We start from the raw sequence: 18,417 nt of genomic DNA on the forward strand, positions 1-18,417 counted from the left end.
GGGGTACCTGACTAAGTGAGGGAGAAAACACAAACTGTTCCCTCTGCAATCCACCATGACCTTTTTTCCTACCACCAGTTACCCTGACATTACAGCACTCCCCCCCACCACAGCACCCCCACCCATACATCCTTCACTGACCACACCAGCCCCTGGTGATGAAAGGAAATTGTGGGCAAGACTTGACCCCCAATCCCACATCTGTATGTTTGAAGGTGCTGCCGGATCTTCCACCGTGATGACTCTAGGCCCTTATGAGTTCACACTATCCTGCCGGCTGCAGCCTCTTGAGAGAGAGGTAGATGGGTTTGAGATGGCTGTAGATTAAGGGGATTGGACAAGTTTGCCTCAATTGCTGATAGGTGCTGATTAATGGGTTCCAGTTTGGCGTCCAAAGCCGTCACAACACGTGAATACCAAGGTTCTAGGTGAGCATACATATCTAGGTGGCTCCCCTTACAAAATGTCTCACCTCCTCCTACAGAAGCCTGGGAGGACCAGGGTGGCGTCTCCTTCCCACCAGTCTCCATTCTCTTCCTTTTTTTGCCCCCCCTTGTCACTCCCTTCGATATTTTCTCAAATGCCTCTTCAGTGCCACTCCCAGAAGATCCTGCCCCATCCTGTAATGTGACTTCCTGAGCTGAGTGCAACAGCAGGGGGCCTTCCTGCCACACCATGGGCAAGACGGCACAACTGCCCACGGCAGGCCCGACCCTCTCGATCGCCCTCAACAGGCAACATCAAACCCAGATGGAGCTCCGAATTCAGACCAGTACGGGAGCAAGACAACCTACAGATTGTTAGCTCAATCTCATTTTCTATAATACCCGCCACCCTCACCACTCAACACAATGGCGTCTGCCACCGAGCCAAGGGGGAGGCCTGCCCCTCCAACAACAATGTTGCATCCCTAGTCATTTTCAATATTTCTTTATTTCAATAGTTATTTTCCTTGATGAAAACCTTGAGGGATCTACACATTTGACCCTTTGCTATATTTGGAATTTTGTCTAGCTTTCAGAAATGTATGGCTTTTCTGAATCACCCAGGGGTTTCACATTGGTTATCACCGCAAACTAAAAGTTGGTTGAGTACACAAAAAAAAAATAGGCTACTTCTCAGAAAAATGCCAAAACTGTGGTACAAAATTAGGATTTTTGATTCAGCTCTGCATGTTCCTGAAAGCTGGGAACATGGTGACTTTAGTACAGTAAACCGTTCATAGATGCCGTTTGCAGGGGAAAAAAAAATCCAACAGACACTTTTATCTTGAACACTTTTTCCCTATTTTTTTTTCTTAACCTCAAAATCTTTCTATATTTTGTCTATTTTCTTTGTCCCCTCCATGGGAATCCACAAACCTGTGATATCCTTAGAATTCCCAGGATGTTGGAAAAATAGGATGAAAATTTGGCATGGATAGCTCATGTAGACAAAAAGGTATGGAGCCCTAAGCACAAACTACCCCAATTAGCCAAAAAAGGGCTAAGCACTTTGGGGTGCAGGGGATAGGTCTATCAGTGAAGGGGTTAAAATAGTGGTTTAATTATGTTTCTATCTACTCTCTTACCTGAGTTACAGTGTTCGTAATAGAAGATTTACTCTTGTTTTCTACAGAGGGCAGCAAGACCTGTCACATAAAAAATGTTTAATTTGAGTCTTGTCACTGTGGGGACGCAGTAATAATAATTTCTCTTTTTCAAAATATATTATTGAATTTTACTGAATACTTTATTAAGAGACAAACAGAAAATCACAGCAAGCAAAATATTTTGTTAATCAAGATTAACATGTTGCATTTAAGATAACAAGAGGCAAATTTATAATAGAAGTCCTAAAATAGTAATTGAATATAAAACATACCCCTACTTATGCTTGCATTAATAAGTTGCAAACTTACAGATTTAAAGATATATCAGCAGTTAGCAATTTATTTATCAAGAGCTTTCCAGATTAAGGTTTTGCTGAAGGTGCCTATTAAAAGATGTCTCAGTACCATTCCCAGCAAGCATGAGCAGATAAAACATTAGAATACTGCCAATTCATAGTAATGGTTTTGATAGTAGAAGAAATCAAAAGATCAATTAAAATTCATATCTATATGTGATAATGAAGTTAAAAGAAGAGACTTGCTTATATTCATTTCATGTGAAATAGTACCATCAAAATGAACTTATGAAACTTTTTTGCAAACATCATTCCACAAATTCAAGATAATTGAACAATTAAATAACATGCTTTAAAGTACCATGTTCCTTATTACAATACTAACAATTGTACGTGTCAAACAAATTTAGACCATATAATTTGACGGGAGACTAGTAAGAATGATTTAATATGAACAAATTAGTTTGACCAATAGATAATGGCAGCCAGCTTGAGCTAATACATTTTCACCCACATTTAATAGGGTGGTGGGGTTGATAGAAATCATTTTGTAAATGTTTTAGAGGCAATATGGCCATAGCTGTTGTATGTACTAAAGAAAAGTTCAAAAATCAGAACATTGATGATGTGGAATAGAACAATTGTAAGCATTAAGAATTGCATTACATAATATGACATACCCGTGATATTCAGAGGAGGACCATACAGAAATTAGTTAGTATATCAACAAAAGATAAAAACATTTTACTTTGACAACAATCTGAAATATAGACATACCAGCATTATCTCAACAATATATTAGTAAAGTCATGTTTGGATTCTGCTACAAAAATACTTTCTTAGATAATACATTTTTCCCCAAATATTGCATCAAGATTGGATGATGTTGTTTTGGTTATATTTAGAATTTAAGAATGAAAACCTTTTTTTAACTATCCATACTGAGCATTACTGGTAAAGAAAAGAGAACAACAATATTTTTCTCAACTAAAATCCACATGGTTGTTAAGTAAGTTTCCAGGTTTGAGAACAAATATACACTTTGAGTAGCTACAAAAGAAAAATGATATGTTTTTATATTAGGAATATCAAATCCCTTTTCTAATTTAAAAGGATTGTAATATCTTATACTTATTCCTAGGGACCTTATCCTTCCAGTATAATTTAGTAAAAATCATATTTAGGTTTTTGAAGGAAAGTTACAGGGAAGGTAACAGGTAGCACTGATAATACATACAATACCTGTTGAGATATTATCAATATCCTCAATTCTCCTCCACCATGATAAGTTCAATGAAAAGCATTTTTCCAAGAAAACCCTACAGTTTTGACCCTCAATATTTTCTAGTAAATTCAATATACATAAGTTACATTCTCAATTCCTGCTTTCCAAATCCAATGACATCTTCTCTATAGGCCCTTTGTGACTAAGTTGAGAAGCTAGATGTTTAATAGCTGCTTTATTTTCTCTTCACTCAATCTCATTGTCGGGCATTTTCCAAGTTAGACCTGCCTTATCTCTTTGAATATGCTTGTTATCTGAACAAATATCAGTGTTATTGTGGATTGCATGAATTTCTTCCAATAGTTTTGCCATTGACTCTTCATGCGATCCTAACATTTTAGTTTTGCAAGGTGGTGGTGAAGTAGCCTGCTTCCTTTTATTAGAAGTGTGTTGTGCACATTTCATTTCTACATTAGGGCGGGACATATTGTGGAACTAGAAGTAACAGAAATTAATTTGCTGAAATATATTTTGCCAGTTCTGTTGTAAAGAAGACTCTACAGTAGTACCATATCATATACCAAGAAAAGTAAAGGCTAAAACTGTTGAAGTGAAGTGTATAATAATAAAAACTGTCTTCATGTTTTGGCAATTGGAAAAAGGATATGAGCAAGGTACTTTAAGGTAATTCCTTTAAGACAAAATAGGAAAGTTGCAAGGGGCCACCTCCTCTCCTCAACCCTGCCAGGAAACGAGATTGACCAGAAACACAGATTGCAGGAACAGTTCACAGACAGGGAAAAGTAGCAGAAATCCACACTAGAGGGCTTCACCTAACTGACTAAACTCTGTTCAGAATTGATTAATTTACCACAGTTCATCAGGAAAAAACATTGTTTGATGTAGGTAAAATAGAAGCCACCACACATCAGCATCTTGTAATATTAATTTTAATATCCCACTTTTAAATACATTACCTTGTGGGCTGCAAAGCTGAAATGGTGTGACATGTTAATATTTAGAACAGAGGTGTCAAACTGTCAAAAAGTATTATTTTAACAGGACAACTGCAGATTTAAACTGAAGCGGTCAAGCTACTTTGGTAGGCCTGAAGCCATGTTTTCCTTGTTACACTAGTAGATTGCACAGTAATTGCCAAAGTCCACAGGTGACATTTAACTTTCAGGCGCTAGGTGATTCTTTACACCAAATACTACAGACTTACTGGTAAGTTAAATATACCAATTAGGAATTGGCCAATTCAATCATATTTAAAAGGTGAGCACAGGCACTTTACTACTGGCTGGCAGGGTTAAAGCTCACAGAGTTCTAAAGCCAGCAAACAGAAATAGGATCCAGCAAAGGCAAAAAATTGATTGTGACCATCTAGAAAAGGCAGATTTCATACAGCCACGTTATGATTTACGCACAATGGAAGGAGATTAAGAAAATGAGGGAACTTTTGTTGTTATTGTGCATGATTGTTGCATGCATTATATTGTCTAACCTAATAAGGCTGTCATTTGGGAAAAGGACCCACTTTTTTAAAGTCAAACATGCAAGTGTAGTGAGTTTCCACTCCTGACTCTTGAAGCAGTTGCTTCAAGAGAATGGTGGGTTCTGCAGGTGCAGGTCTAGTGCCTCCAGTGAGCTGGGTTTCCCATCACAGTGGTTTGTGTGAAGTGCATCTTTTAGGGAGCTCTTCAAAAGTGTCCCTTTTTTTTCTTTCGCAGCACAAAGTCATTGAACGCTCCAAGTGAGTCTGACCCAACCTAGAAGCCCTGAAACAAGACTGCATTACTGTCTCCCATGTGGTGAAACCACAGAAACCAGTGCAGTGGCCTCAATGAGCTCCTTGCTTTTTCAACCAGTTTTTCCTTCATGCGAGTTGGGACACAGGAGACTGGCAGCAGTAAAAGGGGCAAAAAAGTAGATTAGAACATTAGACTACAAATAAGATACACAAGTCTTACCTTTTCCACTCATAAGATGTGAATCCATGAACTGGTGTCTATGCATTGCAATGATGACTCCTTGTCTGTCTGGCTACACAGTGAGTGCATAGTAACACTAGTTTTTACTCATAAGTGATTTAAAGTTACTTCTGCATGCCCATCCTATGATATGCATGAGTGCCAAAACACCACTCTACGGTTCACTGATGCCGCAGCATTACAATGGTGGGTCACTTCATTGCAATCAACAGTGGACTACCGGTATCAGCAACAGTTCTTGCCCCGTGAAAGTTATGACCACACCCTTCTTTTGAGATCATTCCACTGCTCTTTTATTTTATAAAGCTTCAGTTGATAAAACAGTACTGCCTTGGCCTTTTGATGATATCTTTCCACAATTTTGTGTGCATCCTAGGTGGAGAATGGTTTAGCATGATGTACCAAAAAGGGTAGACTTTCTCTTTGACAATCACCTCAGCCATGCCCTCAGACTTGGAGATTTGTCTGCATCCACATCCCTTGGATGCCATAGCAGGGGTGTTTCAGGCACTGATGGCACATTATGTGGCAAGATGCAGGAAGATGGCAGTTAACCTTACCTGATGCTTTGTCTGATATGCTCTGCTTACAAAATTACCTACATCTTGCTTGTCCAAGATTGTGGTCAGAATAAACTTACAGGGATGTCCCAAGGTGTGCCATCGGGTGCTTCTCAGTACAACATTGTCCCACCAAGCATCCAGCACACTTCTGAGGCTCTATGTGGCTCTGACATTTGTGGGTGCTTATGCATGCACAGTATTGGCCCACATACTTATTTTGCAGAGTAAATTTGCATGTGAAGCTAGTGAATGCAATTTTACCCATAAACATTTCTTTTGTATCAGAAACAAGTTTAATAGCAGAGTGAGCTTGATGGTATAGATTTAACAAGTACTAGCATTTTCATAAGACCTTTTATCACATAGTAACAGCTTATCTGCATGCAATTATTTTCTGTAATTTACCATAGCACTCAGAGTGAGGGTCTATATCTATTAAGTACTCTGCAGATGAAGGACAAGGGCAATCATGAATAATGTACATGAACATTGGTTTAGTTTTTTTTTAATCACACATCCTTACATTTTATTGACATTAAACATTTTGAATGAAATATGTAGTTAAAACCATGCACCCACCTGCGTACAAGTAGTAAAACAACAATCAAAGGTATTGCTGCTGCATATAACCCATAGGGGATTCTTCTTCTTTCAATTTCTATGGAAAGATGGCGTTGAAGAAGTTTTAAATTAGTAAATATGCTTGCATTGGCATTAATGCATAGACACACTAATGGCATTTGTTGAGAGAAATCATGTTTATTAACGTTTAGATTGACCATAGCTAATGAAAGCCTGGATCTTGACTAATGTGTGTGTCATCTTGTTCATGACAAGCGGACATTTTATCTCTAAGCAAACAGGAGTCTTAATTGTCACGCTATTGATGTAGTGAGCAAGGTTACCACCAAAAACTTTGGTGCTAACCCTGAACAGTACATAGGGGACAATAATAATTAATGGTGTGCCCCCAGGTGATAAAAATGGCGCAAAAAGTTGCGCAAAGAAATCTTTTAGATTCATTTATTCATCCCACTTGCATACATTATGCCTGGAGCAGGCATAATGTGGCGCAAGGGGTAACAAAGTGGTGCAATGCATGCCAGTTTGTAAATCTGGCGTGGCTATTTTGGCCTCGTTGGGCCACATTAGTATAAAATAATTATGCTAATGTGGAGCAAGGAGGCACTAGGTCCTCTTAAATCTGGGCCTTGGTCTGTAATTACTGATTATGTTACTCTAATCCTGACTCAACCCCTAAACCTACCTAAGGTAAGACATAAAGCATGCATGAACCCACCACCTTACTTAACCTCAGTCATACCTCCAACATTTCCCTTACATCATACTAAACTTATGCCTAACCCAACTACAAACGTTGCCACAGGCTACCAATCTGCTATAGACTTCTGCACTGAATGTCAAGCCTTTCCTGCAGTGATTCAGCATTGCATGTTCTTATTCAGTTCCTGACCAGGCCACCCTTTAACCACTACATTTCCTGAATTTCTGGACAAGAGACCAAAGCCTGCATGAGCCTGAGGTAATTTACTATACACAAAATAATCCTACATCATGTCAGCATGAGCCTGAGGTTCATTTCTACACACCCTACACCTGCTCAGAAAAAAATTAGAGAAAATTATAATAGCATCACCAAACATGGGTGCCTGCACAGAAAATAGGTAAAAAAGAATGCTTTCTAACTAGGTTTTCCATTACTGCACAATCAGATCATGGGGAGGAGATTAAGTTTGCGGCTAAAAAAAAAGCCAAACAACACTGTACGTCTTCTGATAGGTCCAGGCATTTTCATGCCATCTCTTTCCTTTGTTCCAGTGTCAATCCACTGGAATATACCAGGCAATGGCATTTTCATGTCCTATGTAAACTTACCTGCCCTGAGGATAAAGGACCTGATTTAGATCCCAGCGGATAGACTACTCAGTCACAAACATGACGGATATCCCGTCCACCGTATTACGATCCCTACACGATATAATGGGATCATGATAAGGGGGACGGGATATCTGTCACATTTGTAATGGAGTATTCCCCTCAGCCAAGATCTAAATCAAGCCCTTAGTAATTTCATAATTTAGTCACATGACACACAATCACCTCTAATGTAGGATGTGATAACTCACTTTCCAATACCAGTTACCTCTTTTGGATAAACCTAAAGAACGTTAACTTTCTTAGTTATGTGCATATTGTCATAACAATATGATGTGACACATGCTTTCTCCCAGAGAATTACCATTCTCACCAGGCAAGCATTGTATCTATAAAAAAGACAACTCGGGTCAAGTAAAATTCGGCAGACCAATAGATAAGCATATTTGTGTAGGTGCATAAAAAGGAGAAAACACTATTTCATTTTTGTGTTGAAAAAAGCAAGCTCCTTATTTGTGAGTTTTAGTTTTGACAGAGCAGATTTATTAATTAAACGTGTAGTGTTCATTTGTGTCTTAAAGTTAGCATAACCAGGTAGCAAAAACAAATCCACTAGACCTTTCTCATTTTGCATTGAATGCTGAAGAGGACAAGGCTTTTAAAAGTGCAATGGCAAGTTTTCTTCATGCATGTTTTTCTTTCAACAGTACTTCGCTGTTGATAGACTAGTCAAAATGGGGTTAATTTTTAGTTGAAGCTTCATGTGTTGTAACTATCTGTGCTTGGAAGGAAGCCATGCTGGAGGTATTTTCATAACTGTCACAAATTGTTGAACCTGGCCCTTTTTGCAGGGTCATCCCCAAGCTTTTTGCCTTCTTCCCGCTATTTTTTCTGATCTATTTTTGCTGGTTTTAGGACTCTGGGCACTTTACCACTGCTGAACAGTGCTAAAGTGCCAGTGCTCTCTGTCTAAATTGGATTGGTAAATGGTTTATTCTTGATTGGCATAGTTGATTTACTGGTAAGTCCTAGTAAAGTGAACTATGTCTGCCCCGGGCCTGTAAATCAAATGCTACTAGTGGGCCTGCAGCACTGGTTGTGCCACCCACATGAGTAGCCCTGTAAACATGTCTCAGACTTGCCACTGCAGTGGCTGTGTGTGCAGTTTTTACTGCCAGTTTGTGCACCCACTTGCCAAGCCTAAACCTTCCTTTTTACTACATGTAAGTCACCCCTAAGGTAGGCCCAAGGTATCCCTATGGGCAGGGTGCATTGTTTTTAAAAGGTAGGACATGTACTGGTGTGTTTTACATGTCCTGATAGTGAAATACTGCTAAATGTGGTTTCTACTATTGCAAGACCTATCTCTCCCATAGGTTAACAACCATTCAATAAATTCAAGACCAGGTCCTTCCCTCTCAGACAACTCGGCATGTGGGTTAGCGGTAGCATACCATGCCCTCTGCCTTAGTGTGAGGGTGTGCCCACACCTCAGTTTCTACAACCCCATAACCTCCCCTCGGACTACCCCAGGATCTTCATCCTCGCTATCCGTAAAGGACAGGACCGGGTCTGGATCTACAAAGACAGCACATATTTCTTTCCAGTCAGCTATGTCTTCAAGTGCATTGTCATCATGCCAATTTAGTTTCATATGGATCTCTTCTGCTACAGACTATTCCATGACATCCAACCTCCAAGGGACATAGTCTGGGCCTCTTTGACCCATCCATGTTATGGTAACTCTACGCTTAGCTAATATTAAGGATAAGTGCAAAAACTTATATGCCATTTTCCTACCCTTTGTACGTGGGATGTTGCCAAGAAGGCAACACTGGGGCGTCTGTGCGAAGATCAAGCCCACCGTTCTCTGTATTTCAGTAGTCACCTGCTTCCGGTAATTCTGTACCTCCCTACACTGTCAGGTCAGATGCAGAAAGTCCACCGCCCCACTGCCACACCGGGGACAAGCATCAGAATGGGAAGACCGATGCATCCCTCTTGGTGTGAGATATGTCCTATGGAGGAAATCATGATGTACTCATTTGAAGCGGGCATTTCAAGAGACAGTAGGTGTAAGAGCATTAACTCGGGCCCAGTCACCTTCTGAAAGAAGAGTAGGGAACTCTAGGTCCCAAGCCATTCGAGCTCGCTGCGGCGGACCCACAAAATCTGAGTACATGGCTTTATACAATAACGGAATCAAGGGGTTGCCCGCTTCGAAAGTTAGGAGGACCCCCAGTGTTTGCACTGATTTAGGTGCAGCCAGAGAGGTTGGGCAGGTCTCCCTTGCCATACCTGCTAGACCTGTGTATTGCAGGAATTGACCCAGACCAAGGGAGAAGGTGTGCTGAGCTTTCTCAAATGTGAGGAATCATTCATTTGGGTATAAGTCACCCAGCTGTTCACACCCCTCCTCGAGCCATTGCTGAAAGGACATATTGTTCATCATGTGGAGGACCGGTTTCAGAATCCAAACCAGAAGTTCACGGTGGAATGGAATGTGTCTGAGGGCAGAGCATACTAACCTGTGCCAAATAATTGCAGTTTGCCTAACTAAATGTGGGGTATATATGGGCCTGTCTGTTCTACATTCTCACCCTCCATCAGAAGTTCGGGCAGCTGCCCGGTGCCCACTACCCCAGATAGAAGGCATTTTTCCCAGTTATCAGCAGGATCCAGCCAACGTGCAGCATGTTGGATGTGTGCAGTAAAGTAGTACAAGTCTAACCTTGGGACCTCTATCCCTCCCTCTCGTATTGTCTTGTTAGGGTGGGCAAGGCGACTGGATCTTTTACCCACCCATAGCAGTGAGACAAGAATAGAGTTTAGTTGCCCACAAAATTTGTGGGGGATAATGGTTAGAGTATTCTGCAACTTGTACAAACTCCTGTGAAGCAGGACCATTTTGGGGATTGCCAAGTGCCCTATGAGAGAAAGTGTGTGACTCTGACCCCCAAATATCGAAAGTCAGATGTCTCCCATGGCAGTGCTTGCCATGACGGTCTTTGCCCTGTTCAGCAGTGCTTGAGTTGGCAGTCTCTGACCTGTTCAGCGGTGCTTTCCCTGTTCAGCGATCCTTGCCCTGGTGTCTGTCATTGCCCAGGTGGGCTGTGGCTGGCGGTGCTTCATGGGTCAGCTGGGCTGTGGCTTGTGGGGCCCTCCTGGGCAGCTGGGCTGTGGCTTGTGGGGCCCTCCTGGGCAGCTGGGCTGTGGCTGGCGGGGCCCTCCTGGGCAGCGACGATGGGGCTGGCGGTGGCCTCCTGGCCAGCGACGATGGAGCTGGCGGTGGCCTCCTGGCCAGCGAGGATGATGACGGTCTTCTCCGCTGTGCTGCTCCTCACTGACTTTGCAGGTTTCTTCTGCCCCTTCCCCACCTTGGGAGGAGTCACTGCTGAGTCCACACTCCCTCCGGCACCCCTGTGAGCCGCTTGGCTGGCTGGAGTCTTCCCCCTCTCCCGCCGGGCACTGTCCAACTTCTGGTGCTTCACAGGGGGGGGACTGGCTGTGCTGTGGCTCCGTGACAGACTGGCTGTCCTGGTGGCCGGTGCACTTCACATACCTGTAACAACAGGCACCACTGGTCCCGGAGATTTTTTGGCTGAGGTGCTAGTACGGGACCTATGAGTTGGTGGGGGGGTGGGAAATAGTTTAAGGGGGGACTGGAAAAGTTGTTTGGACACATTGGGACGGGTAGCTGGAGGGGGTTTGGGAGTGGAGGAAGAGGTGGTGGTTGTAGGAGGTGTAACTTTTGTGGATTTGGGTGCAGGTGCATGTGCTGGAGGCTGTCGTGAGGAGGATGGCTGTTGGGTGGGTGTGTGCCTGCGTTTGTGTATCTTCGGAGGGGGCGTCACAGACACACTGGGAGAGGAAACAGGGGACGTGAGGATGGTAGTGGGGGTGGTGACTGCACGTGAGCGGGGTGTGCTGGTGGGTGTGCTGGAGAGGGACGTAGTGGCTGTAGAGGTAGTGCATGCAGGTGTGTGTGTAGACGAGACTGGGAGGGGGGAGGGAGACGACGACGAGGGGGACACAGTGTAGGCAGTGGATGTTGGTGTGTCTGCATGTGTGTGATGCTTGCGTGAGTGCCTGTGGGATGTATGGTGCTTATGTTTGCCTGAGCTTCCCTTGTGTGGTGAGGTGTGTGCAGTCTGGTCTGATGGTGTGCTTGGGATATGTAGAGGTACAGGGGATTGGGTCTGGGTGGAGGTAGTTGGAGGGGGGAGGCTAGACACAGGGACAATGGCTGCCATCAGTGCTGAGGCCAGAGTTTGAAGGGTTCGATGAAGGGCAGCCTGACCAGAATGAATGCCCTCCAGGAATGCATTTGTGTGTTGCAACTCCCTTTCTACACCCTGGATGGCATTCAAAATGGTAGACTGCCCAACAGTGAGTGACCTGAGGAGGTCAATGGCCTCCTCACTGAGGGCAGCAGAGGTGACAGGGGTGGGGGCTGAGGTGCCTGGGGAGAATGTGATGCCCACCCTCCTGGGTGAGCGGGCACAGGGCACACGCTGAGGGGCTGCTGGGAGGGCGGTGCTGGTAGGGGGGGTGGCGGCTATACCTGTTGAAGTGGGGGGCACAGATGTTACCGCCACCACAAGGGAGCTCCCATCGGAGGACGAGTCCGTGTCGCTGGTTGCAGATCCTGTGACCGCCGTGCTGCTCCCCTCGCCCTCCGTCCCACTGATGTATTCTGAGTCCGTAGTGTGGGCCTCCATGCCCATGTGGGATGCAGCTCCCTCGTGCTCCGGTGCCACTGTACCTCCGCCTGATGATGCTGATGCACACAAGAACAGGGAGACCGCAAAAAAAGGGGGGGGGAAACAGAAGAAAGACAGGTTGAGTGCATGGCTTACCGCTACCGTTGGCGGACAATACAGACACAGCAGCCCCCTGCACTACATCGCGCTGTTGGGCTCTACAGAGCAATTCCTGGGAAATGGCCTACAAGGCTATGGACGACATCTGCACACATAGATGACCCTGGGGCATGAATAGCTGTACTTGGCACTCTACAGAGGTGGGGTGGGGGGGACACAGGGCAATGCCTTATGAATGGGCCTAGCCTATGGAACTTGCCCTGACCTAGGGGAACCCACAGCCCTCCTCCCCCACCCAGACACCTTCACTGCGCTAAGTCAGCTGAATGATAGTGTACTCACCCCCTTGTGTCTGCTGTGATGCCCTCAAGCGCCCATCCAACTCAGGGTAGGCCACCGCCAGGATCCGGAACATCAGGGGGGTCATGGTTCGACGGGCACCCCTCCCATGTTGGGAGGCCATCCCCAGCTGAGCCTCTGCCGTCTTCTTGCTCCAGCGGCGAATGTCCTCGCATCTCTTCCGGCAGTGGGTGCTCCGTCTGTGGTGGACCTCCAGGGTCCGGACGTCCTTGGCGATGGAACGCCAAATATCCTTCTTCTGGTGGGCGCTGACTTACATGAAATGTACAGGCAAAGAAGAGAAGTCATTACCAACTGCACCGTCAAAGTGAGTGGCCCCCATCCCTACCCTTGCCATGTGACACATGCATTCACCTTCTTTCATGCACTCAGAATTCTGCCCCCTTCCTTCTTACAACCAGCCCTCTCCACACAGGCATAGCCCATACAACATGCTCCCTGTGTACTTACCTGTTGGTCTGGAGGACCGTAGAGTAGCGTGTACTGGGGGAGGACCCTGTTGACGAGCTTCTCCAACTCCTCTGCAGTGAAGGCAGGGGCCCTTTCCCCAGACGCACAAGCCATTGTCTCTTCCAGACCGAGGTCACAGCAGCACTTGCAGTGAAGGTCCTCTCCTGTCGAAGATCAGGTATTGAGTGATTAAACAGTTAGAAAAAGGCGGTCACGTCCGCGGCGGTGCGTACCATCACCGCCGACGTACATAGTCATTGGCTCCTGGGACCCATAGGGTCCAATGTTAACCAATGCAGCATTGGGCCGCGGTCTTCGCCCGCCTACCGCGACAGTGTACAACGCCAGCGCAGTTACCTCACATCCCATTGTCACGCTTTAGAGGTCAGGCAGCCACCATTTCAGGGGCCCACATGGCCTAATTACCAACTGCGTCACACATACCTAGGCCTAGTCTCAACATACATACAGGCCACATTTTGTGTATGATTGGTGTTCTGTGCATACTGTGGGTACATACCTCTGAGTTGTTTAACTCTGTGCTCGCTGTTGTCCTTCATAGGCACCATCCTCTGGGACCTGTGAGGAGATGGCGGAATCCTCCGGTGTACCGACCGCTGGTGGACCTGCTGTCGACAATGGAGGAGCGACATTTGATCATCACCTACAGGTTTGACCGTGTCACAATCCAGGAACTGTGTAGCCAGTTGGAGACAGACCTGATGTCAGCAATCCGCCATCCCACAGGAATCCCCCCTCAAGTGCAGGTACTGTCAGTGCTCCATTTCCTTGCAAGTGGGTCTTTTCAAACAACAGTGGCCATAGCATCAGAGATGTCCCAGCCGATGTTTTCCAACGTATTGTCCAGAGTGTTGTCTGCCCTTCTGAAACACATGCGGAGCTACATCGTTTTCCCCCGGGTGGAGGATTTGCCTACAGTGAAAGGTGACTTCTATGCCCTTGGACATATCCCCAACATCATAGGTGCCATTGATGGGACCCATGTGGCTTTGGTCCCCCCCACAGGAGTGAACAGGTGTACAGGAACCAGAAGAGTTATCATTCGATGAATGTACAGATGGTATGTTTGGCAGACCAGTACATCTCCCATGTTAATGCCATGTTCCCTGGCTCAGTGCATGACGCCTACGTCCTGCGGAATAGCAGCATCCCTTATATGAGGGGTCAACTACAGAGGCACCGGGTGTGGTTATTAGGGGACTCTGGTTACCCCAACGTGTAATGGCTACTGACCCCAGTGAGGAATCCCAGGGCAGAGGAACGGTACAATGAGGCCCACGGGCAGACTAGGAGGGTGATCGAATGCACCTTCGGCCTCCTGAAGGCCAGGTTCCGGTGCCTCCATATGACAGGTGGATCCCTATTCTACTCACCAAAGAAGGTGTGTCAGATCATCGTGGCCTGCTGTATGCTTCATAATTGGCTGTGCGACGGCAGGTGCCTCTTCTGCAGGAGGATGGTCCAGATGGCGGTGTTGTGGCAGCTGTGGAGCCTATGGACAGTGATGAGGAAGCAGAGGAAGAAGACATTGACAACAGGTATTCAGTCATCCAGCAATATTTCCAGTGAAACACAGGTGAGAATACATTCCTGCCTACTACAAGTACTTTTACACTTCTACCTCAATCCTGTCTGTCTATTTCACCCAGTGTATGGTCACTGAGTTGTCACTTTCCCCTACGGTTTCACAGGTGTGGGTCCCAACTTGTGTCATCTGCTTACATTCCTCATGGACTAGAGCTGTGTGACATAGGTATGTTGGCATTACTATTTCCTGGAAATTTTGTCAATGTAATTGCAAATACACTATTTCAAAATCACAGACAGACTCCAGATCTTGGTGCTTTAGGTGTGTTTATTTAAATGCAAAATATTGGAGGGGGAAGTTAAATGGCGAGGGGTGATGGCGGAGGAGTGTCCATGGCAGAGTCCAGTCTATTTGTCTCATAGGTGCATTGCCCATATGGGCATAGGAAGTGGAGCTGGGGCAGTTCCAATATGGACAGGGTGACAAAGTGGGACAGTGGGTTGACAATCAGGGTGGTCTCATTTCTTGGCTGGGATCTTGGCATCGTGCTCTGTCTTGTTCCTGGATCTCAGGGACCGCTTGCGGGGTGGTTCTCCATCTGCAGGGGGTGGGGTGCTGGCGTGGTGGTCCTGTGGCGGTGTCTCCTGTCCACTAGCGCCGGCTGAGGTGGTGGGCAGTTCTTCATCCATGCTAGTGTCAGGGGCCCCTTGGAGTGCCACAGTGTCCCTCCTGGTGTTTAGTATTACCTTCAGCACCCCTACGATGGTGCCCAGGGCTGAGCTGATGGTTCTGAGTTCCTCCCTGAAGCCCAGATACTGTTCCTCCTGCATGCGCTGGGTCTCCTGAAACTTGGCCAGGACCGTTGCCATCGTTTCCTGGGAGTGGTGGTATGCTCCCATGATGGAGGAGAGGGCCTCGTGGAGAGTGGGTTCCCTTTGCCTGTCCGTCCCCTGTCACACAGCAGCCCTCCCAGTTCCCCTGTGTTCCTGGGCCTCCGTCCCCTGGACCGTGTGCCACCTGCCACTGCCCCCAGGTCCCTGTTGTTGTTGGGGTGGTGGGTTATCCTGGGTTCCCTGTAGTGGTGGACACACAGCTGATTGACGTGTCCTGGGTACGGAGGTATGGGCCCGCTGGGTGGGTGCTGTGCTGGTGTTACCAGAGGGTGGAAGGTCTGTGGTGGCCTGTGCCTGTGCGAGGGGAACCGACTGTCCCGAGGCCCACGATGGTCCGGGCTGGTCATCTGGAACCAGTTGGACAGAGCTGCTGTCATCACTGTGGGCCTCTTCTGTGGGTGGGGTGGAGATATCTGGACCCTCCTGTCTGGTGACGTTGGGTAGTGGTCCTGCAGGGGTGTAAAAGCTTAATTATTGCATTTGTGTGTGTCATGGTGGCCAATGGGAGGGTGACCGGTGTACCCAAGTGCTTGCATTCCTATGTGGGGACTTGTGTGATGATGGTTTAGGGGGTTGTATCGGTATGTGCAGTGGGCATGCTTTTGTGATGGGTGTCCATGCGTTGGGGTTGCATGCAGGGCTTGGTGTTGGGATGGGTGGTTTGTGATAGTGGGGTATATGTAAGTTGGTGGAGTGCTGAGGGTGAGGGTACGGGTAGGAGTTTGTGATGGCATGCAGGAAGGGTGGGGGATATATTAGTTAAGGTTTGACTTACAAGAGTCCATTCCTCCACCGACTCCTGCAAGGCCCTCAGGATGCAGAATCACCAAGACCTGCTTCTCCCATGTTGTTAGTTGTGGGGGAGGAGGTTGGGGTCCGCCGCCAGTCCGCTGAACCGCCAAGTGGTGTCTTGAGACCACGGAACGCACCTTCCCCCGTAGGTCGTTCCACCTCTTCCTGATGTCGTCCCGATTTCATGGGTGTTGTCCCACTGCGTTGACCCTGTTGACTATTCTTCTTCATAGCTCCATCTTCCTTGCAATTGAGTTGTGCTGCACCTGTGCTCTAAATAGCTGTAGCTCTACCCGGACGATTTCCTCCACCATGACCCTGAGCTCCTCCTCCGAGAACCTGGGGTGTCTTTTCGTGCCATGGGGTGGTGTAGGTGATGTGTGGGGTGGTGTGTATGGTGATAAGTGTGGTGATATGTAGTGGTGTGTGGTGTTTTGTGCATGGAAGTTGTGTGGGTGATGGTGTTGAGTGCCTGTGGATGCTAGTTTGTGGATGGTGGTGTCTCTCTCTGGCCTTCTCTCTGTAATGGTGGTCATAGGGGTTTGTGGGTGATGTGGGTGTGTGTTTTATATTGTAATGGGTGTGTGGGAGTGGTTTGTGTATGTGTCTCAGGTGTGTGCATTTCGAATTGTCCAATGTGGCGGTGTTTTGTATGTGTGTGTGTATTTTGAGCGCGGCGGTGTGTACCGCCAATGGAATACCGCAGTTGAAAGACCGCCCCGTGGATTCGTGGGTCGTGATAGTGTGGGCGTATTTCTGTTGGCATGACGGTGGATGTTTTGTTTTCGCCAGTTTAACACTGACCTTTGGTGTGGTGGACTTGTGTGGGTGTCCGAATTTTGTCGGATTCCGAGATGTGGGTCATAATACTGTGGCGGAATTCCGCGGTTGCGGCGGTGTGTTGGCGGTCTTCTGTACGGCGGTAATCAGCTTTTACCACCAATGTTATAATGAGGGCCTTAATCTGCCAGTGCCTGGGCTCTTCCGCTGAGAGCCCTGACTTGCCAAGTGGTACCAAATCCAGTCCCTGGGCCCCTGGAAGTGAAAGCTGGTGACCTGAAGTAAAATCCACACGTCAAGGCCGTTGAGGCAGAAAAATCAATGAAGCGTCTGTCTTGCGGCTGTGAAATTGACGCATCGTCTGCTTCAGCATGAATCCATTGTTATTGTGCATCTAGATTTTCCACGCATCATCCCTGGGCATCATTTTCTTCATTGACACTGCACCGCAGTAAGAAATTGACGCATCACCAGCCCGACGGGAAAAGAATCGCCGCATTGCCCATCCGGTGGGAAACGAATCGAAGCATTGCAAACCTGGCAGGAAAAGAATCCACGCAATCCCCATCCAGCAAGGAAATTATTGATGCATTACTTGTTTTTCCCACACTTCACCTCCTTTGCAGCACACATCATCTTTGTTCTTGATGCATCCAAGGTACTGTCTGTTATAAGGATATAGCCACTGATTTTTCAGGATTATGACTCTTTTAAACCTTTAAATAAGTGATAACTTCATTTGTGTATGATTTTTGTCCTTTTGGTCATGTTTTACTTAACATTGGCTATTTTTCTAAACTGGTGTTAAGTACTTTTGTGGTGTTTTCTATGTGTTACCGTGTGTGTGTGTACAATTAATTTACACATTGCCTCTGAGATAAGCCTGACTGCTTGTGCCAAGCTACCAAGGGGGTGAGGAGGGGTTCTCTTAGGTGTGTGACTCCCTTATTTGGGATGTGTGTCAGACCTTTTGCTCGTTTCTAAGAAGCCAGACTCTATGACAATCTAATATTTAATCTATGCTCAGAGAGTTTTTCAGCCTATTTGGAAGAGACAGACGTCATATCTGTCCTCCCGCTGATCCTATGCTTATACCTTTCTTTGAATTATGGTGATATTGATGGTGATTTTAATTTATTTATAAGTTGAACTTTTGCTTTCTGTAGTGCTTCATATTTTTAAATAAACCTCCTTGGTTTGGACTT

General features: G+C 46.2%; 1 protein-coding gene across 4 annotated transcripts in view; it reads right to left on the reverse strand.

The window, feature by feature from the left end:
• Positions 1-18,417, reverse strand: part of HHLA2 (HHLA2 member of B7 family) — a 1,624,464-nt gene that overhangs the window by 45,541 nt on the left and 1,560,506 nt on the right. For 2 of the 4 annotated variants that reach the window (XM_069204789.1, XM_069204788.1), the window contains 2 exons: positions 6,249-6,327; positions 1,571-1,630 (listed from right to left, as the gene is read on the reverse strand). The exons of 1 other annotated variant lie outside the window; for it this stretch is intronic. In XM_069204789.1, coding sequence (XP_069060890.1) covers positions 1,612-1,630; positions 6,249-6,327 — 98 coding nt within the window. In that variant the 3' untranslated portion in view covers positions 1,571-1,611. The remainder of the gene's footprint in view (positions 1-1,570; positions 1,631-6,248; positions 6,328-18,417) is intronic. One more of the 4 variants, XM_069204790.1, reaches the window with a different exon arrangement.

The sequence above is a fragment of the Pleurodeles waltl genome, chromosome 8 (genome assembly GCF_031143425.1).
Source record: "Pleurodeles waltl isolate 20211129_DDA chromosome 8, aPleWal1.hap1.20221129, whole genome shotgun sequence".
NCBI lineage: Eukaryota > Metazoa > Chordata > Amphibia > Caudata > Salamandridae > Pleurodeles > Pleurodeles waltl.